We start from the raw sequence: 25,636 nt of genomic DNA on the forward strand, positions 1-25,636 counted from the left end.
CCCCCCCCCCCCCCCGAGCTGGCAAGGTCACGTCCGGCCGCCGTCGGGGGAGGCGGGTAAAACTTGAAGCTACGCACGCTTTTGCACGTCTGAGTCAGCGCCGGCGGCTTTTTTGAGCGAAGTCCCAGCAGAGTATACGTGGAGGAGGACTGAGCGGGCCGACACGAGGGCGCGGAGGTCGTCCGTGAGGAGGCCGGGCTGCAGCGGACGGGGCGACAGCGGATGGAGGGCTTTCTCCCGGGGGACGCGATGCTCGGCGAAATGAACTAGTCCCGAAGGCCGAACGCGGCCCGATCCCGCTTCCGTGAGGCTACGAAAGCGGGCGGGGTCGCAGAAGCAGAGCGCACGGCAGGGGCTGTCGGGGACTGGGGTCCGAGTTCCGCCGCAGGACCAAGTGCTGAGATGGGTCGCGCGCCGTCCCGCGGTCCCAGCGCCGTGCGCTTCAGACGCGCTCAGGGCAAGTGCCCGTCCGCTGCCATCACACACACGCACGCGCACACACGCACACGCACGCGCGACAGGCAGACTCCGCGAGGCGCTTTTGGTTTTATGCCTTAACACCTTTGCTGGAGCCTAGCTGCTGGACAATGGTGTCTTAGTTTCTGCTCTGCAACAAAGTGAGTCGGCCCTGCGTGTGCATCTACTCTGGGAGGCGTTGGTGCTTCTCCTGCCTGGACTGTGGTGCTCTCGAGACTGCTGTTGGCATGACCAGAATCCTCAAGTCGCGCATGTTAAAAGCGTGTAGTTCTTTGTGTATCAATCAAACCTCAGTAAAGCTGTTTTAAAAACAGAAAAAAGAATCGAGGGTTGTCTAAAGCTCGTAAGGAATTCTTTCAGCCTTCCTCTGAAACGTCAGTGCTCCGCCCAGAGGGCGTGAGTAAATACCCTTCCTGAGAAAGGCGCTCACATCGTTACCCTCGCGGGTGAAAGGGCCACACAGCCAGAGTGGGCGCACGGGAGCGCACCGAGCACCCCTGGGCCCCGTGCAGCGTCTGCCCGAGTCCGAGGGGCACACGTGTCTCCAGAGTCACGACGCTCCAGGCGGGAAGGAAGACCCGCCTTCCCTCCACGCCTTCACCTCTGTTGTCGGAGCTCATGGTCAGTTCAGTTTCAGAGAATAATCCAAATAAACTAACCTCGGAGATTACAGTGGGGTCGCTTGTCTTCTGTTTTAAATCAGCAGCTGTCTGTTGCTTCAAACGGGACAAAATAATTAAGGTGCTCCCTTAACGTTTTACACCTGCGAGTGCCGATTAGGAAGGACCATCAGAGCTGAAAAAAGCGACACATTCCCTTCAAAGCAAAACCGGGGGCCAACCGTGACATCCCCCCCATGTGTCCTCAAGGTTCCAGCAGGACGCGGGTTGGTTGGGGCCAGCGTTTTTCTGCAGCGGAGGGGACGCATTTGCAAGCTGTCAGGGACCACGCTCGCCATCTTTATGTGCCCGGACCACATCCGCAGTGCAAACTGAGCATATTCTCAGGGCAGCTCCCAGCCTAGAAATATTTCTCACAGCCCCAGCACAAACTTTTCAGAGCCCTTCAGCCTCTTTTTCTCTCTAAAAGTGCTGAATTGTACATGGGAGTTGCAGAAAACTCACATTTGCCTTTTAGCACAACGTAAACACTGCACAGTGGAACTTTTGAGAGTTGGGTTCATTTTTTAGGCCATTTTGGTAGATTTAGTGGCACCGTTAGGAGACCTTACTGTTTTTCCAAAAGTATGACTATATCTTCTTAAATGCCTAATTTGCACCCACTGAATCACACACTGGGAGAACTTGGCTCATTCAGAATTAAAAATATACTGAACTGACTGAGGTAACTTGAGAGGATTCTTTGTCCATGAGTCAGTGACTGTGAAACTGTTGGGATGCTTACAAAATAGAGTCCCTGCTAGAGACGCTGTGGAGTGTATCTCAAGTCCACTGACTCTGCTGGTAAGGATGCCCCGAACCACCTTTTCTTATTATAGGTTTGACTAGTTAGGCTTTAAAAATAATTTAATCCAATCCAGCTATTCCACTCCTGGGTGTATACCCAAGAGAATTGAAAGCAAGGACTTGAACAGATGTTTGTGCACTCATGCTTATGTCAGCATTATTCACAATAGCCAAGTGATGGAAACAACCCAAGCGACCACCAGTGGATGGATGGATAAACAAAATGTTGTATGTGCACAGAATGAAATATTATTGCCCTGTAAAATGGAAGGAAATTCTGACATACACTACAGCATGGATAAACCTTGAAGACAATGTGCTGAATGAAAAAAACCAGACACAAAAAGACAAATATTGTATGAGTCCACTTACATGAGGTAGCTAGGGAGGTCAGATTTATAGAGACAGAAAGTGGTTTCCAGGGGCTGGAGGAGGGGAGGTTAGGAGCTGGTGTTTAAAGGGTGCAAAGCTTCAGTTTGGGACGATGAAAGCGTTCTGGAGGCGGATGGCGGTGATGGTTACACAACGGTGTGAATGCACTTAATGCTGTTGCACTGTACAATTTAAAAAACAGTTGGTAAACTTTATGTTGTGTATATTTTACCACAATAAAAATAACTAAAAATAACTGTACACAAAATATAATGTTGACTGTGGTCTTCTAGATGAATTGCCTTTGAAATTCGTATCAATTTGAATTTAAAAAGGCATCACGCCAACAGAAATAGCATGACTCTGAGAGGTCTGTCAGAAGGAGAAAAAGCACTAAGACACGATGCCTGATGATCTGGCATAATCCAGAGAAATAGTGAAAACTCACATAAATTGAAACAGTACTGGTAAAAGAAACCCCTTAACCTAGCCAAGTGTATAAGACTAAGACATACCAACATGGTACCCAGTGGCCACATAAATGTGGCTAGCCTGAATTGAACTGTGCTATAACTGTAAAATACACACCAACCTCAAAGATTTAGTGAAAAACAATGTAATATATTTCATTAGTAATTTTTATTCATTAAATGTTTAAATGATAATATTTGGGATACATTTGGTTAAATTAAGCATATTAAAATTAATTTCACCTGTTTTATTTTTACTTTTTTTTTTACTACAGCTACTAGAAAATTTTATTTTATATATGTATGCAATGTATGTACTTTATTGAGGTACAACTGACATATAACCTTATATTAGTTTCAGGTATACGACATAATGACTCAATATTTGTGTATATTGTGAAATGATCACCACAGCAAGTCTACTTAACATCTGTCACCACACATAGTTACAAAAATTTTTCTTCTTGTGATGAGAACTTTTAAGATCTACTCTCTTAGTACCTTTCAAATATGCAGTACAGCGTGATGAACTATAGTCACCTTGTTGTACACTACATCCTGATGACTTATTTATTTTATAACAGCACCCCACAGCCCCACCTCTGGCAACCACTGAACTGTCCTCTGTGTCTGTAAGTTCAGTTTTGTGGGGGTTTTTGGGTTAGATTCCACATATAGGGATCATGTATTTGTCTTTCTGTCTGAGTACACTTAGTGTACTGCTCTCAAGGCCCATCCATATTGTAACAAGTGGCAATACTTCATTCTTTAGTATGGCTGAATAACATTCCATTGTATGTATTTACGGCACATTTTCTTTTTTTTTCTTTTCTTTTTATTTATTTATTTTTTATTGAAGCATAGTTAATTTACAATGTTGTGTTTCAAGTGTACAGCAAAGTGATTCAGTTATAGATATATTTATATTCTTTTTCAGATTCTTTCTTTTTTTTAACATCTTTATTGGGGTATAATTGCTTTACAATGGTGTGTTAGTTTCTGCTTCACAACAAAGTGAATCAGCCATACATGTACATATGTTCCCACATCTCCTCCCTCTTGCGTCTCCCTCCCTCCACTCCCCCTATCCCACCCCTCCGGGTGGTCACAAAGCACTGAGTTGATCTCCCTGTGCTATGCGGCCGCCTCCCACCAGCTATCTACCTTACGTTTGGTAGATGGCACATTTTCTTTACCCATCCATCAATTGATGGACACTTAGGTTGTTTACATATCTTGGCTATTGTAAATAATGCTGCAGTGAACAACGGGATGCATATATCTTTGCAAATTAGCATTTTAATTTTCTTCAGATAAGCAGAAGTGGAATTGCTGGATCATATGGCAGTTCTATTTTTAATTTTTTGAGGAACCTCCATACTGTTTTGCATGGCGGCTGCCCCAATTTACATTCCCACCAACATTGCAAGAGGGTTCCCTTTTCTCTATATCCTTGCCAACACTTGTTATTTCTTGTCTTTTTGTTGATAGCTATTCTGATGGCTCTGAGATGATAATCTCATTGTGGTTTTGATTTGCGCTTCCCTGATGGTTAGTGATGTCGAGCAGAAAATTTTAAATTACACAGTGGCTCGTCCTATATTTCTGCTCTAGAGGTATGTGGGGTAGTTCATGGTATAACCTCATAGAGGTAGACTTCGTTTCATGACTGTGGGCTCCTTCTCTAAGGTATAAGAGACCAACTTTTAAGACTTTGTCAGTTCTGATACCTTTCTATTCCTATTCCCTAGTCTTAGCCGTCTACTTTATAGCAGGCCCAGTACAACAAACTGTTCAATGTTCTCATTTCCTCTCTGTATTCTATTCGTTGTACCCCTACCAGATTAACTTTTAGAAAACCCTTGTATACATTTTTTTGCCATGCCCCAAATCCAGTAACTACATCTGGGAAGTTTGCAGATTCCGGGTTTCCCAGAGATTCTGAATCAGTAGGATGGGGGCAGGACCGAGACTTTGCATTTCAACGGCTACCCCAGACTAGCATCACGCAGGAGGCCTGGGGAACACTGGCCTGTGGGATTAAGCTGGATTCCTCAAAGTATTTCTCAAGGGTCTTTTTTTTTTTTTTTTTTTTTTTGCAGTACGCGGGCCTCTCACTGCTGTGGCCTCTCCCGCTGTGGAGCACAGGCTCCAGACGTGCAGGCTCAGCGGCCATGGCTCACGGGCCCAGCCGCTCTGCGGCCTGTGGGATCCTCCCGGACCGGGGCACGAACCCATGTTCTCTGCATCGGCAGGCGGGCTCTCAACCACTGCGCCACCAGGGAAGCCCTCAAGGCTCTTTTTTTTTTTTTTTTATTGGAGTATAATTGCTTTACAATAGTTTCTGCTTTATAACGAAGTGAATCAGCCATACATATACATATGTTCCCACATCTCCTCCCTCTTGCGTCTCCCTCCCTCCCACTCCCCCTATCCCACCCCTCCAGGCGGTCACAAAGCACCGAGCTGATCTCCCTGTGCTATGCGGCTGCTTCCCACTAGCTATCTACCTTACGTTTGGTAGTGTATATGTATGTCCATGCCACTATCTCACTTTGTCCCAGCTTACCCTTCGCCCTCCCCATATCCTCAAGTCCATTCCCTAGTAGGTCTGTGTCTTTATTTCTGTCTTACCCCTAGGTTCTTCATGACATTTTTTTTTCTTAAATTCCATACATATGTGTTAGTATATGGTATTTGTCTTTCTCTTTCTGACTTACTTCACTCTGTATGACAGACTCTAGGTCTATCCACCTCATTACAAATAGCTCAATTTCGTTTCTTTTTATAGCTGAGTAATATTCCATTGTATATATGTGCCACATCTTCTTTATCCATTCATCCGATGATGGGCACTTAGGTTGCTTCCATGTTCTGGCTATTGTAAATAGTGCTGCAATGAACATTTTGGTACATGACTCTTTTTGAATTATGGTTTTCTCAGGATATATATATACCCAGTAGGGGGATTGCTGGGTCATATGGTAGTTCTATTTGTAGTTTTTTAAGGAACCTCCATATCAAGGCTCTTTTTATCTTCATAAGCTGGTTAGTCCAATCTGTCTGAGGGGGAATGGGAAGCAAATACCTGGAGAACCTTTGGAAGAGAATAGGCCTCTGTCCTGAGCAGCTTTGATCTTGCCTGATAGAGGGCAGGGAGTGGTTTTCCAGGCTTCAGTCGGCTTGAGGAAGTCAGCCTGTCCAGCACTGCATTTTGTAGCGCTGACATCATAATATGAGTCTACGTGAACCAAGGTGGTTTTGACATGTGCTCTTTTTCATAAATTATTTTCCTTGCTTTTCTATTGATTAGCTCCAGGCATCTTTAGGGATGTTAATGTCAGGACTTAAACTCTCATTCTAATAGATGAAGGTGATGACATTGCAGACTGATGAGCTGAAGGCCATATCTGGCTCACAGGGTCCTTTTGATTTTTCTGCATGGTTGCTGTTATGGACTGCATCCCCCACCCCCAAATTCATATGTTGAAGCCCTAACCCTCAATGTGACAATATTTGGAGATAGATAGGCCTATGAAAGAAATAAGTAAAATTAAATGACGTATAAGGGTGGGGCCCTGATTCCATAGGACTAGTGTCCTTGTAGGAGGAAAAGACACCAGAGATAAATCTCTTTGTGAGCACACGGCAAGAAGGTGTCTGTCTGCGAGCCAGGAAAGAGGTCTCATCATAAACCAGCCTGTCAGCCCCTTGGTCTTAGACTTCCAGCCTCTAGCACTGTGTGTTGTTTAAGCCACCCAGTCTGTTGTATTCTGCTATGGCAATGAAATTGCCAATACTTAAAATTTGGGTGATTGCCTATAAAAATCTGAATTTCTCTTGAAAAATGATAAGATCTGGCTACAGTTAGCTAGAGATGAGTAGTAATTTGTCTGCACTCTCCACTTCTCCACAGTCTCCACCACTCCCTTCTGTCTCCCAGACATGGAGGATAAAGGTCAATTGGCAATTGTCTCAGCATTATTATTATTTTTAATCCAGCTCTTTTCACTTATTTACATTACTTGCCTTACCATTGTGGATTTAGGTTTGTAACTGATAATGTAACTAATCTATTGACAAAGGTCAGTTTTCTTCCAATAATGAAATAGGATTTGCATTTAACTATCCACACTGTCTTGTCTGAACTCGCTTTTGATATATAGTCTTTCTTTATGAGCAAGCTAACCAGCTGTAGATTCTGAATATGTATGAACCATGCTGGTATACACTAATATACCTTTCAATCATGAAAATAAATTAGGACATAAATCTAAACTGAAATGACAAGTCTTAACTCCAAACATCATGGGCCAATTATGTACTCTGCAAAGGATGTCTTTTATCAACTAATGAATCAGGGTGGCATGAACTGGCAAAAGAAAAGCTCCCTTTTGTCTTGATAGATGCAAATAAAGAATAATTACTTTTACTTGAAATTTTGAAAAAAATGGATTGGGAGTATAAGGATTCCATCTGTTACATGATTTCAAGTCAGCCATGAGAGCTGTGCATCAGAAACATTGAAATATTAACTTAACATCTTGCATTTATGGAAATGAAAGCATAAGGCATTTTAAGAGCCAGAAAATGTAACAACCATTTATCAGAGAAAATGGGAGCAGAAGCTGGAGACACGGAAAGTAAAATGGAGGAAAAAAAGAAGGAAAACAATTGCTGGAATGAGGGGAAATTAATGTAACAGAGCAGAAAAATAAAGAGCACAAAGGAGAAAAACACGATGCTTTAAAGGAGAACAGAAGTCTGTGAAACTGTACTATATTTATTTATTGGTTGGAAGTGTATTTCTATTAGACGAATTCAGGCAAAATATATAAAGGAACAGTAAATCCCTATATTGTTTGTCTTAGGCATCTACAACAATAAACAAATGAATGGATCAAAATCATTCTTTTCAAAACAACAGTGTGTGAAAAGCAATCTGTCAGTGACTTTGAGTGATTTCATTTGTCTGCTTTTGGTGCTCTTGGAATAGAATGCAGCTGCTTAGACAAAAGAAAATTTCCAGAATTTACTTACGGGCCATTTCAGCACGCTTCAGGTACACTGTACTATTAGTTGTAGTTGGAAGGTATTACAGATGTGCATTTTGTAGGTTAAAGTATATTATAGTGTTTCAGATGTTGAAGCGACCATTCTTTTGTCAAAAAAAAAATTTATGTATGGGTCGTGTCTCCCATTTGTAAACTGAGGATCTCTCTTTTAAAGTTAGTATGAGGAAGAACGTCTGCCTTAGAAGTTTCCAAAGAATAAAAAAGTAAAATTCACTGGGAGTGTTTTTATTAAAAAAAAAGGTAATTCATGTTTATTGTAAAATAGTTTAGAAAACACAGATGAGCAAAAGAGACAACAAAAATCATTCTTACTCCACCATTCAGAAATAATCACTTCTTTGACTAATCACAGCGTGGTGTGTATAAGTCGCATCTTCTTTCATTGTGACTAGCTACATGTATATAATTTTAAAAATGTGATCACACTGTATACATTGTTTCAGAACCTGCTTTCCAATTTAACAATGTCTTGCAAAAAGCTTTCTATGTCATTAACTATTATTCTACAACATGTTTTCATGGTGAGGTTGCACCGTAATTAAATTAACCAATATTTTCCCTAACATTTTTACCATTATAAATAATGATGTGGTGAACACCCTTGTACATAAACCCTTGGGCATAATCCAAAGGGCACAAAAAATTAAAAAGCTTCTGGTGTGCGTTGCCAAATTGTCCTTGCAGAATAACCATGCCCACTTAGATAGACCCTAGTATGATACGAGATTAGCTGGTTTTACCAATTCTCCTGTATTTTAAATGAGATCACAAGTAGGAAGTACCTAATACAGTGACAGCATTAGGTAGCGTCATATAAAATGTTGTTCTCTTTCTACTCCTTTCTCACTGAGGAAGAGAATCCCACTTTTTACACTTAAGTACAGGAGGAACATAGGTGTTTTTTGGGCATTTAATGCATTTGAGGCAGTGAGGTTCTTAAATAAGTGGGTGTCCTTACTGTTTTCACTGAATTATAAGAATGGACGTAGCCTATTCCATTCTTGTCTTTTATGGAATGTGATTACACACCTTCAATTATTTGGACTGTGAACTTTTCTTTATTATTTTTAACCTAATCTTGTTAGATGGCTGTCTGTTTATCAACAACTGAATTTCTCATTTTCCTAAGTGGAAATAAATTTTCCAAATAGTTTGAATCATTGACTTTCAGGTCCATGCAAATGCCTTAGAGATACATAGTGGTAATTCCAAAATCTATCAAAGTAATAGGATTTGCAATGTCATTCCCTAAGACATCTAACCTTCCACTCACTTTCAGAACCTAGAGAAGTTTTAAAAAAAACTATTTTCACACAAGTCATCCTGAGAGGCAAAATGATAGTGACTACAAACAGCAGAATGATGGTGACCAGGATTTCTAAAAGGAAACTTTCCAAGCTAAAGACAGTAGAAGATCAAAGAGTATCTGTTTAAAATTCCTTCCACCTTAAACTCCTTTCAGACTGAAATAGCCAGCTATCATGAGGAACATATTGGATTCCCAGGATGTCCTGGGGAAGAATAAAACCTAAAAAAGAACTTTGTCGCTGAAAACTTAGAATTAATGTTGTCAGCTTTAAAGCAGAAAACAACTATAAAACAAAGCATCTTATACAAAAACTACGGCAAAAAAAAAACTAAGTGCTGTCCCATGGAGAGAGAAAAGTTGGTCTCTTTGCATGGAGTAGCAAAGAAATAGTGTGATCCTCGGCATGTTTGCTCTCTGACATCTCTGGGTGCTTTCACTCACTGCCTTTGACATTTCTCTAGTAAGGTCAGAATTTTCTGTTACGCCATTTCACACACACACACACACACACACACACACACACACACAGCCAAAAATTGACCTTGAAATTCAGGTTCTCTTTTGTTTACTTTAAAGCTACTGCATTCCTGGTACTCAAGAATTAAAAGAAAGAATTCTTAGAAATACACAAGATGATTTTCATGTTAGCTTACTGTATCTGTTTCCACAAGCTTAGTTTCCTTTAAAATGGTACTTTGCCCTTATTTTATGCATTTAGTGATCGTGCAAACAAGAGCCCCAAGCTCGCATGTGGTAAAGGAACATCCTTCTCAACCGTTCCTCCGGTTCTTTGTGCTGCTGCTTACCTCCACTCTCGGGACCCACTAATTCCAAGAATATTTAAAAATCTTAAAATGACGGTGAAAGCTTCCTTTAATAATAGTGTAACAATAATATGCTTATTAATTTTCTATAGCTGTCATAATCCATGATTTCTAGATGTGTTTTTAATGTTAGTAGAACACAGCCAACCAGTGACTTTAACATGAGAAATAACTACTGTTGAAAGCTAAAGGATTTACACTATTATTTAAATTCTATTCTTTGTTAGCATTGATACCATTTCCTTGTTTCTATTATCCTCTTTTATAACCTCCTTTGAAAAGCAGTGAAGATGAATTGGTGTTTTGCAAAACACCAGAAAACATCAGAAATGCCTTACCTTTTTATTGGAGAATCTATCACTGGTATAATTTTCATCCTGTACAGGTTTTTCATTTCATACAGATTATTTACATTTAATTCAATTAAGTTTATGATCTTCTCCAAATTATGAAGAACGTACCCAGTACTTAATGTTTTTCAGTAAAACCTTGCCTGCTCTCTAAAGCATTAAGTGAGATGGTCGGTCTCCTGAGTGGACACATAAAAAGCTGTTTTCCTAGCTAGCTTTAGACGCTGGGGACGGTTAGTTCCCAAACATTGCAGCACACCAGGGTTACATATGTGATTCTTTTAAGTGGCTTCTAATGTTTCTATAACCTGATAAAGTGCCATTAATCCTTTGTAGCCACTTTTTAAAAAGTATTGTTTGTGCTGAAAACAAGTTCAGAAATTCAAAGCAATTTTCTGTGAAGTAATATTATCCTTAAATCAGCATAAACTAATTCTTTCAGTAAAAGTGTTGGTGAATCCTGTGAGGGAAATAAAACATCTAATTGTTTATACTTCGGAAATCCAAAAGTGAAAATCTCACTCATTGCTTGTTTTTGTGATTTGCATTATCTGGTACAGTGACAGTTATACGTTGTCTTCTCAGATGTTTGATAGTTTTCGGAGAAACTTGGAATGACCTCGGGATGCTCTCTCTCTCAGCCCAGCTGCTTAACTCTGAATTCTATTCCATAACAGTTTGTGAAATCAGCACATCTCCTCAGAGCTCTCCCGTGGGTTGCAGGCGATCAAACAAACAAAACCATAGTGTCAAGACAGTTAGATTGGTTTAACAGAAAGGGAATTCTAAAGACATTCATGAATGACTCTAAAAAATGCACAACGGGAAGGTCATATCTTTATTAAAATCACCACAAATACAAAAGCATCGCCGATATATCTATATATAGATATAGATATACACACACACACACACACACACACACACACACAAGCTGTATACATATATTCTCAAATTCCTGGAAAATTATCACAAATATATTGGCTTTTACATGTCATTACATGGCGTATCCCTAAAATAGAACAAAAACACCCATACAATTTTTGGATGAACAGCATCCTTTGCATTTCTAAATCCCTGTGTTTTCAGACATTTGTTTGTAAAGGATTTGCTATGAAATGTTTCCCAGTTGAGGCCTCCTGGCCCTGGGAGTGACATGGCCTGTGTCGTGTAACATTTGGTAGCTATAATGTCCGTTCAATTGTATCTCGCCTTTTCTGTAGCAAGAGCCAACCTGCGAATGTTGGATATACAGCCAGCTGCGGCTTCCTGGAGGTCCTGGTCAGGTGACCCCACCATACGCAGTAGGTGCTGCCACACACGGAGGAGCAGGGGGAGAAGGGAAATAAGAATAAAACCATTAATCTAAACAGGTAAAGTTAGACTGTTAGAATGATGTTAAATATGAAATGCTTTTTAAGTCACCAAAAAAAAAGGCCGAGAAATTCCACTGTGGCAAATGCAAATATAAATGGTACTTAATCAGATGCAGGAATTTCCCATGAAATTCTACCTTTTTATTTAATGGAGCTGAGCTAGACCTGCTTCTACCTCCTTTCTTTGGTCATCTAACTGCTCGAAATTTCTGCTTTGAAATTTCTCTTGTATCCTTTGTGGCTCTTCCACCTCTGGAGACAAGCCAGCAGGCGTATCATGCCTAGACTGCTGGTGCATCCTCCGGGGCTTAATCTCTCTGCATTCCAGGCTCCCCCATCGTGTCACAACCTCATTACATCAGTCCCTCAACAGAGACTTTCATTGACTCCCAATGCCAGCTAACTCGAGCCCAGTCTCTTAACCTGTCCTTGAAGGATTTCTGTGCTTTGGCCTCAGTTTACCTTTCTAGCCATTCATCTTTCTCCTGTTCCATCCTGTAGTCCAAGGTCACGCTTCCCCACTTCTTTTGCCTTGATTGGTGCCATTACTCTACCTAAAATGCCCTCCCATCTCCCTCTCTGACTCTGTTATCCACCTTTCATGACCCAGCTAACTTTTCTACAAAGCCTCCACTGATTTCTGTCAAACAAAATGCCATTTCTCCCTCATCAGAACTCTCATAGTTGTTTACTCAAATGTCTGTTGCTATACTTGTATTCTTCCCTTTTTCACAGACTTGTATTAATGCTTTTTGTCCTAGTTTAGACTGTAAACTCTGGAAGAATCTTATAAAATCATACAGTGCCTGATACATGGTAGATGCCAAATAAATATCAAATAAATTAGAACTTTTTAAATCTATCAATTATAATTCTAACTAATAGTTCTGATGAAAGATTTAAAATGTAATTTGAATTGAACATTTTTCATACAGTAGCCTTTGAGTACAAATGTGGATAATGTCATAGAATGAGGATGTCTTGATAAGGAAAGAAATATTGTAAAGAAAAATATTGTGAAACATCTTAAATATGGCAGGCTTAGGAGTTTGGCTTTTATTCTGCAAGTAAGAAAAGGAAGTTGTTGAAGCACTTTAATCAGGAGAGTGACATGGTCATATTTGTATTTTAGAAAGATAAATTTTATGGCAACTTAATAGAATAAGGACTGTGGAGAGAGGGGACTGGTGGGAACTGCAACACATCAGAACAGAGGTGACAAGAACTGAGTAAAGCAGAATCGGGAACAGCATGGAAGGAATGAGTTCAAGGGATATTTAGGGACTAAACTATTCAACAGATGGCCCAAGGACAGCTGGTTATCCAAAGAGAAGAAAATGAAAATGGTAATCTCATACATAAACATCCCTTCCAGGTAGACTGATGACTTAAATAAGAACGCAAAACGTGAAACGTTTAGGAGGTTGTACAAGAGGAGACCTTGATCACACTGGGGTGTTGAAGGGTGTCTGGCCTCTCCGTTTCTTGACCTCCTCATGTCAATGATTTTCACCACACTTTAGCCCTACTTCCAGGGTCACACCCTGGTTCTTATTTTTCATCACTCTCAACAGTCCAACCTCCAGACTCTCTGATAACAATTACTGCTCTTCTGACTTGGCCACTGAACTTACTTGTTTGTTCTCATCACGACCTCTAGTCCACTGGCCTGTGTACTTTTCCTTAAACCATCTCCTGTCTTCACTTCCTCCATAACCAGTTTAGATTCTACAGCCCATCTTTTCATTCATTCTCTTACCAGTTGTAAGGAACAGCACCAAAAACGGAGGAGAGCTTAAACAAGCTTTATTTGGGAACGCTCCCAGGCGAGGTTCACTGGCCCGAGAGAAAGGGGCCAGAGAAGTCGCGCCCGGGTGCAGGCGCGAACAAAATTTATAGGGGTGGACGCAGGGGAGGCACTTGCTGTGTGAAGCAGCCCCCTTTTTTGGTAATCTTTCGGGTGTTGTGGCTATGTTGGGTGTCAGTTGCATCAGCCTCAGAGCCATTGGTTCCGCCCCTCGGGAAGCGGGAAGACCGGTCGGTTGTATCAGCCTCCTTGGCGGGGGTTCCGTCTGGCTCCCTGGGCCCTTCCCCGGACCTGCTGGCCTTACATCCCGACTTCTTTGGTGTAATGGGGCGACATTTGGTCTCTGGCTACTTCCTGCTGTACAGGGGCGCCGGAAGGGAGTCGGGCGGCCAGTGGTCCGGAGGTTAGGGGAGGGCGGCAGCGGGGGGTTCTGTGGGTAGTAAGGTATATGGGTGGAGGAGCATCTGATTCACCGCCACCCGAGAGACTTCTTGTATGCGACTGCGGAGGAACCACCTGAGAGACGAAGGCGGGTCCGTTGTCCGACTGGATGGAGATCGGCAGGCCAAATCGGGGGATGATATGTTGGAGAAGGATGGTGGCGACCGTGTCTGCCGTTTCTTGGGCCGTTGGGAAGGCCTCGATCCAACCTGAAAAGGTGTCAACGAGAGTGAGCAAATACCGGAAGCGTTTACAGGGGGGCATGTGGGTGAAGTCAGTCTGCCAGTCCTTGCCAGGTTGGTGTCCGCGCATCTGGTGAGCAGGGATTCGGGGCCGTAGGCCTCCTTGTGGAGAGACGGACGCGCAAGTCTGGCAAGCCACGTGAGTTTTTGAGATGGCATCTCTGAGTCCAGGCATGTAAAAGAGGGGATCTAGGAAATGGAACATCGCCTTCGGGCCAATGTGTAGGGACTTGTTGATGTCTGCTAGGAGGCTGGCCACTTGGGCTGAAGGGAGGGCAACTTTGTTGTCCATAAAAATCCATCCTTTTTCGGTCCTGTGGCCCCCTTTGGATAGTAGGGCTGTCTCTTCGTGGGGGTCGTATGCGGGTCGGATTGAGGTGGTGAGGAACAAGATCGGAGCTGGAGGGGCCTCTTTGGCGAGCTCGCGGGCCGCGGAGCCGGCCTTGGAGTTACCTTGTGCTGTTGGGTTAGAGGGAGGCCGGTGGCCCCTGCAGTGGATGATTGCCACCTCCTCAGGCAGCTGGAGGGCCTCCAGGAGTTTTGCGATGAGGGAGGCGCTGACCACCGGGGAGCCCTTGGTGGTCAAAAATCCGCACTCCCTCCGAAGAGCTGAATGGCTGTGTGCGATCAGGAAGGCGTATTTAGAATCTGTATAGATATTGACCCTTTGGCCCTTAGAGAGGTCAAGGGCCCGCATGAGTGCGATCATTTCAGCCCTTTGAGAGGTTGTCCCTTCTGGGAGGCGGTTGGCCTTGATAATGGTTGAGATGGTTACTACCGCATAGGCCGCCCAGCAGCGTCCGTTGGGGCCGAGTGCTGAGCTGCCATCTATGAAGAGGGTGCGGTCCGGGTTTAACAGTGAAGTATCAAAGAGTCCCTCCCTCGGCGGGCTGAGGGCCTCTACAACTTGGGGGCAGGAGTGAGAAGGGGAGGTCCCGGTGTCAGAGATAGGCAAGAGGGAGGCCGGGTTTAGGCGGGGGGGAGAGGTCGAGGGAGATAGCAGGGTTTTCAATGAACAGCAGGTGGAATTCCTGGATGCGGGAGGGGCCCGAGAGAGAGAGACTTATGGCCGACGAGGTCGGCCAGTCGGTGGGAGGAGAATACCGTCAGCGGGCGGGCCAGGGTCAGTTTGAGTGTTTGTTTGGTCAGCTCGGCTACTGCTGCCAAAGCTCGGAGGCATGGTTGCCGTCCCTGAATGGTTGGGTCAAGTTGTTTGGAGAGGTAAGCCACGGGGCGATAGGAAGGCCCTACGGGTTGGGCAAGGAGTCCAGTAGCTATTCTGATCCGTTCATCTACAAAGAGGTGGAAAGGACCGGTCTGGGTTAGGCAGAGACAGGGGAGGGGAGGATATCAGGGTGTCTCTGAGGGTGAGAAAGGCCCGTCGAACAGTGGAGGGAGAGGTAAGGGGTCCTTGGGGGGTTTCTTTAGCAGCTAAATATAGGGGCTTAGCAAGAAGAGCAAAGTTAGGGATCCAGTGTCGGAAAAATCCTATTAGGCCCAGAAAGGAGAGAATCTGGTCAGCTGTCTCTGGAGGTTGGAGGTCGCGGATGGCCTGGGTGCAGTCGGCTGTCAGGCTCTTTGTTGTGGGGGTAAGGTGGATTCCCAGGTAGGTTACTGAGGGTATAGACAGTTGGGCCTGGGCTTGGAGAGACCCGATAGCCGCGAGAGCCGAGATAATTGAGGAGGTCAGGAGTGTGTTGTTTTGAGAGGCTGAGAGATGGGCTACAGAGGAGGAGGTCATCCACGTATTGGAGGACTATACTGGGGGTGAGAGGGCAGGAAGCGAGGTCCCGTGCCAGAGCCTGGCCAAAGAGGTGGGGGCTGTCGCGGAAGCCCTGGGGAAGAACCGTCCAGTGAGCTGGCGGGAAGCACAACTGGGTGGAGGGGAATTATCACCTCATTGATCAGTCGAAGGTCCTGGACCAGGCGGTAATCTCCTGAGGCCTTGCGGACAGGCAGGATGGGGGTGTTGCAGGGAGAGTCCGTGGGGACGAGGAGCCCCTGGTCTAAGAGTCTGGTGATAATAGGTTGCAAGCCCCTTAGGTGAGTCTCAGAGATGGGGAATTGGGGCCTGGATGGAAACTTAGAGGCGTCTTGTAGACGGATTAGGACGTGGGGTGGTGTGTCGCTATTATGGGTTTTGATCTATCCCAGACCTGGGGGTCTATACGGTTGGGGGAGATGGGAGGAGGAAGAGAGGAGGGAGAGGGTTCCACTGCCAGACTGAGGAGGGGGAGCAGGAGTTGAGAGGAGGAGGCCTTAGGATCAAGCCTGGCAAGTTGGAGAGAAGCCCCTAATTGGAAGAGAACATCACGACGTAGCAGAGGAACCGGGCAGGATGGTATGACTAAGAAAGAATGAGTGAAAGGGAGCCTCTCAATGTAACATGAGAGGGGGCCGGTCTGGAGCGGGAAGGACGGCTTACCATCGATGCCCATAACCGAGATCTGGGAAGGAAAAACTGGCCCAGAATATGTAGGCAAGACCAAATAGGTAGCCCCCGTGTCCACCAGGAATGAGATGGACTTACCCGCTACCTGTAGCGTTACCCTGGGCTCGGCGAGGGTGATGGGGGTCTTCGAGTCTGGGTGTTGTCAGTCGTCAGCCAATCCCAGGAGTTTGAGTGGTGGAGCCGTCGGGTCGGTCCGCCCTCCACGTGGAGGCGCCGAGGGAGGGCCGGCCGTAGGGCAGTCACTCTTCCAATGGCCTGTTAGCCCGCAGCCAGGGCAGGGCTTGGAAGGAGGCCGGGGATTGGGACATTGGCGAGCCCAGTGCCCCTCTTTTCCGCACTTGAAGCAGGCCCCTGGTGGAGCTGCCTTCGGCGGGTCCCGTGGATGTTGTCCATGGGAGATGGCTGGCCGTGGGGCGGTTACGAGGGCTTGGGTTTGGAGGGCCACCTTTTGGTGCATCCGGGCCTGTCGGCTGGACTCTGCCAAATCTTCACGGGCATTGTAGACTTTAAAGGCCTTTTTTACCAGGTCTCGGATGGGAGTCTGGGGGCCGTCCTCTGCCTGCTTAAGTTTTTTTCTGATATCAGGGGCTGATTGGGTGATAAAGTGGGTGGCCAAGCCCGTTGCGCCTGCGGGGGTGTCAGGGTCCAATCGGGTGTAGAGAGTTAGGGCCTCTGTAAGGCGGGTGAGAAAAACGGCTGGATTTTCATTGGGCTCTTGGGTTATCTCTTTTAGCTTTCCGAAGTTGACAATCTTGTGGGAGGCAGCCTGCATACCAGCCAAGAGGCATTGGATCATTAGATCGCGTTTGCGGTGACCGTCTTGGCCGTCCTGATAACTCCAGCCCGGATCGGTGCCAGGCACGGCAGTGGCTCCGACGGGCATAGTTATCAGTGAGGTGGACCTGATCTGCGTGGTTTCGGGCAGCAGTTTGAATTCGTTCCCTCTCGTCGGGGGTCAGAGTGGAAGATAGGATCACAAAGATGTCGTGCCAGGTTAGATCGTAAGCTTGAGAGAGGTAGCGAAATTCTTTGATGTAGAGGGAGGAGTCGGCAGAAAAGGAGCCTAATCGCTTTTCTATTTGAGAGAGATCTTGGAAGGAAAAGGGAACATGAACCCTAACTAATGCTTCCGCTCCGGCCACCTCTCTTAAGGGACAGAGAAGGTCTGGGTCCTGGGAGTCGTGGTGGTGTGAGCGGGTGTGTGAGCTGACTGGTGAGGAGAGGGGCGAAGAGAGAGAGGCAGAGGGGGAGGAAGCGGGGGAAGGGGGGGCCAAGGGGGAGGTTGCCGGGGGGAGTGGGGGAGCGGTGGGGGGTGTTGGGGTGGGCTCGGGAGGGAGAGGGGCCGGTCCAGGGTAGGGTGGGGGTTGGAGAGGAGCTCTGGAGGGGGGAGAGGCGAGAGATTCGGGTGGGTCGGCGAGTGGAGAGGGGTCATCGTCAAAGGAAATTAGGGGCTTGGATGTAGGAGATGTCTGTTTGGCAAGAAGAATCTGGGAAGTGGAACAATCGACGCAGAGGGAAGGGCGGGAGCGTAAATACCAGAAGGCCTGGACGTAGGGGACCTCGGACCATTTACCCGTCCTGAGGCAGTAGTTATCTAAATCGCGGAGGATGTTGAAATCGAAAGTCCCTTCAGGAGGCCATTTAGATTGACTGTCTAGAGGGTACCGTGGCCAGGCCTCGGTGGAATAGAATACGAGCCGCCTGCGGCGGAGATCTTGAGAAAAGCCGAGTTTTGTAAAGTGGGCCAGGAGACACCCCAGGGGTGCCTTAGGATCTGGTTTGGATTCTGAAGTCCCCATGACCTCCGGTCTGTCCCCGGGTGAACAGAGAAAGAGAGAGACGTCTCTGGTCTCAATCTCGGGTCACGGCAGATCGGAGAGCAGTCAGGCGATTGGGACGTCTCCACAATCGCCCGAGGCTCGGAGGGAGGACGGAGGAGTCCCTGACGCGGCCGCGGTTAAGGACAGGGAGTCCGGTGGGTAGGGCCCCCGGGGGTCAAGGGGAACGAAGGAGGGACTTACCCCGCTTCTGCCGGATCGGGTGGGTGAGCAGAGGTCCCCAGTCGTCCCCTGGGGGTGGGGAGGGGTGGCCCCACGGTAATTTGTGGGGCTGGGTACCCCTCCCGCGTTTCGGCACCAAATGTAAGGAACGGCACCAAAAACGGAGGAGAGCTTAAATGAGCTTTATTTGGGAACGCTCCCAGGGGAGGTTCACTGGCCCGAGAGAAAGGGGCCAGAGAAGTCGCGCCCGGGTGCGGGCGCGAACAAAATTTATCAGGGTGGACGCAGGGGAGGTGCTTGCTGTGTGAAGCAGCCCCCTCTTTTGGTAATCTTTCGGGCGTTGTGGCAATGTCAGGTGTCGGTTGCATCAGCCTCAGAGCCGTTGGTTCCGCCCCTCGGGAAGCGGGAAGACCGGTCGGTTGCATCAGCCTCCTTGGCGGGGGTTCCGTCTGGCTCCCTGGGCCCTTCCCCGGACCTGCTGGCCTTACACCGGTTTCTTAAGCCTCCTTATGACATCCATCCATTAAAACCATAACCTACTCTGTCTTCCCTGTGCCCTCACCTCTAACTGAGCCCTGCTGGAGACAATATGTGTGCAACAAGGCAAATGAACCCATCGTAAATCCGGCCCCAACTGGATCCTCTCACTGCCCAGCAATCTAAATATGTCTCTCTCTAATTAGGTCACTTCCTTGTTCTTTTCAATGCCCATTTAAAATCTCCATTCTTGGACTTCCCTGGTGGTGCAGTGGTTAAGAATCTGCCTGCCAATGCAGGAGACATGCGTTCAAACCCTGGTCCAGGAGCAACTAAGCCCATGGACCACAACTACTGAGCCCGTGTGCAACAACTACTGAAGCCGGCGTGCCTAGAGCCCATGCTCTGCAACAAGAGAAGCCACTGTGATGAGAAGCCCGCGCACCGCAACGAAGAGTAGCCCCCGCTCGCCGCAACTAGAAAGCCCACGCACAGCAATGAAGACCCAGTGCAGCCAAAAATAAATAAAAAGAATTACTCTCTTCTGAGTCAAGGAAACAGGGCCTTTTAGGGGAGCTCACGCCGTGTGAGTTTTGCATTGTTAACATAATTAAACAAGGAGGCCATTAGGTGAGGTGGTTCTAATGCCCTGGTAGCCTTCATAAGCCAAGCAAAACCTCAGCTAGAGTCAATGCACTTGAATCTGAGAAAATACAACTTAAAAACAACCAATCACAAATCACCAGCTAGGCTTTCCCAAATAAGGCAACTACTTAAGCTATGGCCAATCAAGTCACTTCCTTGCTTTGCTTCCACCTCTTTGAAATGGAGCAGGACCCTATGGTGCTTGCCCCCCATGTTCTCAGCCTGCCTTTTGTCTGTGGAAACACTTTAGCCAAAGAATAAGTCTAATCAGAGAAGGGAGAAAATGCAGAAACAAAGGAAAACAGTCCAACAAGACTAAATAAAAATAGTTTAGTCATTAAGCAAAGTCAAGGACCTTTAGTTCCTCTTCAAGGGCTATAGATGCTGTTCTGAGCCATGTCCTGTGAGCTGTCCTGTAGGTACTGAAGCCCCACCAGGTGGGAGAAGTTAACCACATGATGACCTGACTGTAGCCATGACAGAAGCTGCCACAATTCCAAGAGCTGGCCTCCAAGAAATGGGAACAAACCGACCCTGGAACTAAAGACTAAATGTACTTAAACGATCAAGATGACTCTGGTCAGACCACTGTGTGACCAATGTCAAGATGACCGTCAGAGCTGACCGTGCTGTTTCTGCACAGAGCCCCCTCTCTCCGTCTATAAAAGCTCTTGTCCCCTGATTGTCAGGGGGGTGTGGGAGGGAGTAGGCCCTTGGACAGGGGTCCACCCTCCCCCCACCCCCGATCCGGTTACCAGCATCCAAAATAAAGCAGACTTTCCTTTCCACCAACGTTGCCTCTTCATTGGCTTCTGAGTGACAAGCAGCCGGACCCCACTTTTAGTAACATTTTCTCTATAAACCCCCCCCCGCTCCTGTTGATGGAGCCCTCCTAACCCCCCCCCCCGGCTCCTGTTGGTGGAGCCCTCCTAACCGCCCCCTGGCTCCTGTTGGTGGAGCCTCCTAACCATTTTCAATCTGGTGCCGCCTGATTTGAATCAATGTTTGCTCAAACAGACTCTTGTAAATGCCTCCGTTTATCTTTTAAGAGCGTTATTGCGAGTTTTTCTCCAGCATCATTCAAAACCTAGGCGTAGGATGTAGGACAGAGGACATATATTATAGGACTGTAATTCATCTGAACAGCCATGCAGTCTGGGCTGGGCTGGAAGGGAAGTAAAACAGAAGTCTACTGATAATCTGGGAGAATTAGGAAGGGAGACCTCAGTGAGGTAGGAAAACAGTGTTAGTGGGAATGAAGCACAGAAGTGGAAAAATAGGACATTATAGTCTGAGAATGGATTATTTGGAGTTGAAGATTTATAGATAAGGTTGTCTTGACAATTGACAAAGTCTGGGATGTGGCCATGGGAATATAGGTCAGTATAACATTGTTACACAGTTTTATACACACACACACACACACACACACGAACACAATTTATATTCTCATTCTCTGTCTCTTTCTCTCTGCAGAAAGAGGAAATAGTGGAAAAGTGGAAGGAAGAACAGAGTAGTAGCCAGCTCTCCTTGGCTACTGTAGCACGTAGCTTAAAAGTCTTTTTATAGCAGCTCACACTTGAACCCCTTTCCTAGCTTGCAGCTTTCAACTCTTGATCTACAGTTTGGTATTTTTACCAATCTACTTATTTGTTTATGCCTCACTTTACTATTATATGAAACCTTTTAAAGCAGATATGACGATATGAAATTTAGACTGTCTCTTCTGAATGTGTATTTAGCACAGAAGTTCATCCACCACTTTTTTTTTCATGCTCTCACAGATTTTGGTCTCCCACCTCATCACTGTAACCTTCCGTTATCTTCATGTGTGGAGCGCTTGCTGTAAACGTGGGGCGTTTACGCTGACGCATCATTACTAAATCATTAACTAAGAGCATCCCAGGCTTGACGTCGAGGAAGCCTAAATACTCCTCTATTCTCAGAGGGGCCTGTTTCCCCCTTCGTTCTACTTTCCAATCTTCAAATTAGTTATTTTATCAAACCCAAACGTTCCAATCAGTTTCTCGGCAAATGATATAATCACTTGAGGGTTTTCTCCCTCCTTTTCCCAAGTACAATAGATGATTAATATGAGTTCATGAGTTCCCTCGTTGATCCGTCTTATAAAATATAGCATTAACATTCTCCCACCAGTCTAAATCACTTTAATAGACAATATTTATTACTATATTAATTTTTAAAATTATAGTCATGTCATCATAATGAAGAATGTCAGTTACCTGTAGATGTTTCTGGGCCCTGGATTAGGGGGCCTGATGCCACCTTAAGAGCTTGATTTCTACAAGCAAATGGGATGTAGAAATGGTCCAGTGTCCAACTGCCCTGCACATGCTATTCAGAAAGCTGGAGGACAACAGGGGCAGAGACTCGGTGCGGAGGACGCACCTAAGCTTGCCTCGCGGGGACGGCCTGCCTCACTCTGCTCTAGTCTCGGGCCTCTCCTGCAGCAGCTTTTGTTGTTGGTTTTTTAAATCCAGGGAGAAGTGAAATGAAGCTCTAGCTGTGAACCCCAACTACCTGAGTGAGGAACTAGACGGCTCCTTACGCTGTCCAGCTCCTCTGCAGAAAAGGCAGTGTCAAATAGTCGTCAAGGCCGTGGGCTTTGAGGCTGCAGCTGCCTGGATTTGTATCCCGACTTCTCCACTTACTGGTAAGTTATGGAACCTTTCAGCTCTGCCTTCTCATGTGTTTAATGGGATCATCTACCTCTGAGGGTCATCGTGAAGATGGATGAGACAGTACACACCTTTAAAAGTGCTCGACCACCTGTGTTCACAGGCTCTTGTGGTCTCTCTGTCTTGTGATCTTTGTATCCCCCCCTCCCCTCTTCCAGTTCTGTCTGATTGTTCCCTGAGGCCGTGCGTGAGGGGGAAACTGGAGAAGCACAGGCAGGGAGACTTTACAGCAGAAAGGGCAGAGGATTCCTTGTGGAGAGAAGCAACAACAGATGGGAAGGAAAGGGGAAAGGCAGAGAGGGCAGAGGATCCACCCGGTGTTGAAGAGAGGGTTTGGAGAGCTTGGAGTAGGGGCTTATTCGGGAGCAACTTCAGAGAGAGAGATACTGAGTGGAACAAAGGTAGGAGATTTTAGAGAGCTTAACAGTGCTCTTAACAGAGCGTGACTGTGCTCTCTAGCTTCGAGAGAGAGGGAAACCAGGATAACAATTACTTTCGATTGCTCCTTGACGGCCAGTCTTGTGTCTCGGACTGCATGTCCCAGTCACGAATGGACCGTGAGGGGCTTGGCTTCATCCACGTTACGCGCTCAAATGCCATAAACCAAGGGCCCAGGACAAAGCAGGTGCTCCGTAATCGCCATCCATGGTCACGGTGATTTCTTCACCAGTTCCAAAGTCTGCTTCTGGCATTTATTCTTCGGAGCCCAGCCCTGGTTCGTTTGAGAATGAGGAAGCAGGCATTTTGGCCCTGTGGTCCTTCTGCCCCTGTCAGCACTTGCTCCAGGCCCTACCTTGTCTCTGGTTGACACCGTGGGTACCAATGGTCCAGGCTTCACTTGGCTTCAGCCGCTGCCACCGCTGCCTGGCACGGCTCCCTTAGAAAGCAGCCCATTGGCTGAAAGCAGCCCAACGGGCCGGTGTTTTTCCCATGCTCACCCTCAGACCTGGGCATTGTTCTGTGGTTCCCTCTCCAGCTTTCCAGGAGTCAGGTGCATTTATTCCCAAGCCCTTGATGCCAGTTACATAATTTCAAATTACATAAACCAGTGAACAGTGAGTGTGAAATGTCTGGCATGCTGTTGGCACCTGTGTCTGTGACAGAGCCTGTGGCGTGCTGGCGGCCGCGGGAGTCTACTGGACAGGGCTGCTGGGAGGGCATATGCCCTGTGCCGTCACACACGCTATGTTAGAACACAGCGTTCAGTCAATGCCAGTACCTTTTATGACCCAACTGCATAAATGACTTTGTCTGTTACCGAACTTCTACTCCTGAGTGCATCAAAAGGACTACTACTCTTTGGGGAATTAATTTTGCCTCAGTTTCTTGCTCTCACCATGAGGTTTCCTTCCATATCCAGTATGGTGGTGAGTGAATGTTTATCCTAAAAACTTGATCAGGGGAGCCCAGCAGTCCAGTGTTTTAAATGACTAAAATGTAGACAAGGGTGAAAGGTTTAAAAATAGATGAAAGGAGAAAAGCATGGCTCAGAAAGGTACGTGTGGTAGAGGTGACAGCTGCCCCCTTAAACACAGCTTCAGTGACTCACTGGCCTCAGGCCACAGGCTACCTGATGTTTGTACAGCGTGAAATAGTTTCATTAGCTACCAAGCTTACTACGGGCCAGGCACTGGGATTTTTTCTTTGTTGGTTAATCTTATCCTGCTCTGGCCATTTTCCCTACCCAGGAACATTCCCAATCAAGGGTGCAGAGTTGGAAGTGTAACATTCTCTGCCTGATAAAGGTGTGAAGGGCTTGATCCTTGAGAGGCATTGCTAGGACCCTCTCTGGGTGATGCTGATCTCTGAATTTATTTTCCCTGAACTTCATTTTGCCGTTAATGAATGCTACTTGTTGTATTGTTAATACATCCAGAGGCTGTGTAGCTAATGCTGCTTTACAAATTGAGTAAGGATGTGCGACTTTCCCAAACCATTATCTGAACAACATGTACTGTGTATGTGTCTTGGTTTTGAATTAGGCTCAGGAATATATGTTTTTCTTAAGAGCTTCACAGGCAAACTAGGGCACCCAGGGGAACGCTTTAAAATGACTATAAACAGCCACATAATGGAAACTTAGTGCAAAATCCTGCATTTGAGGGGCAGCTAACCGAAAGTAAAGAGCAGCATGTTTTCAAATCACTAACACACATGGCAAGGGGAAGGTGGTATGTGATACTTTGCGATCATTACTTAAAAGGAGTACTTTCCTTAGGAAGGTGAGGTGCAAACTGGGTACAAGTGATTATGGAATTGGTATGCATTTTTTTCCAGTATGTATTTTTTGATTTGTAGACTTTTTCCAACTATAAAAACATTTTAAAATCTTATAAGGAGGAAAAACACCTCCGATTTACCTTTTTGAAGTGTTCCTTTCAAAAACTTTCCTCTTTTTCATCCTCCCCCTCCCCCAAACGTACCCAGAGGCCTTAAATTTGTTGGGAGTTTCATATATACACTGAAGGAAAACCAGCTCCCTTGCTTTAGAACTTAATTGCACAGAGCACTTTAAAACATCATTCAAACACATAACTTTTCACAGCGTTGGTGTGAACGAGGACACGGGGAGGTGCACCGAGAGTGGTCTGTGGATTGGGCGCATGAGTACTTCTTCCACTGGCAAAGGCTTTGATCACAAGGCACACACCCTCAGAATGCAGCTGTGACCCGAGCTTCACATCCCCTGGAAGGTGAGACCAAGGTAGCAAGGGAATCGGAGTCTGCGTCCAATTTCTACTTTTACAACTAACAGTTCATGACTTTATGTAATATTTCAGTTGTATGAAAAGTATGTATGAAAAGTACCAATTTGAGCGATAACAGATTTTCTTGTGGTTTGACTTGACATTGTTCGGGTGAACCCAGGCTGAGAATAGGAGTTCTCATTAGAGCCGGAGGAGCGCTGAAATACCTGCATGCACGCCGAGCTCAGCGGGTTTTCCAGAAAACTCTGGCGTTCCCAGAGCTGATCTGAACCCTTCTTCTGCTGTCAGTTTCCCAGGCACTGAGGTGAGGTTTGCGCGACCCAGGAACACACGATGCCTCTGGACCCTGTCCTCCGGACCAGTGGCCTCCTGGCAGCCTGTGCTCTGCTGCAGAGACGCTCAGTGGGTCCCGACCCCAACTCTGAGCCTTGGTAACGCATTTCACG

The 25,636-nt window shown here is 46.1% G+C and overlaps 1 protein-coding gene across 5 annotated transcripts in view; it reads right to left on the bottom strand.

The window, feature by feature from the left end:
- Window positions 1-11,169: 11,169 nt before the first annotated feature.
- The window catches only part of ARMC4 (armadillo repeat containing 4), a 189,425-nt gene continuing 174,958 nt past the window's right edge, over window positions 11,170-25,636 (bottom strand). For all 5 annotated transcript variants that reach the window (XM_029239710.1, XM_029239707.1, XM_029239708.1 and 2 more), the window contains one exon: window positions 11,170-11,654. In XM_029239710.1, the coding sequence (XP_029095543.1) occupies window positions 11,541-11,654 (114 nt within the window). In that variant the 3' untranslated portion in view covers window positions 11,170-11,540. The remainder of the gene's footprint in view (window positions 11,655-25,636) is intronic.

This window comes from Monodon monoceros, unplaced genomic scaffold (assembly GCF_005190385.1).
Source record: "Monodon monoceros isolate NGI ecotype Baffin Bay Population unplaced genomic scaffold, NGI_Narwhal_1 Super_Scaffold_21, whole genome shotgun sequence".
NCBI lineage: Eukaryota > Metazoa > Chordata > Mammalia > Artiodactyla > Monodontidae > Monodon > Monodon monoceros.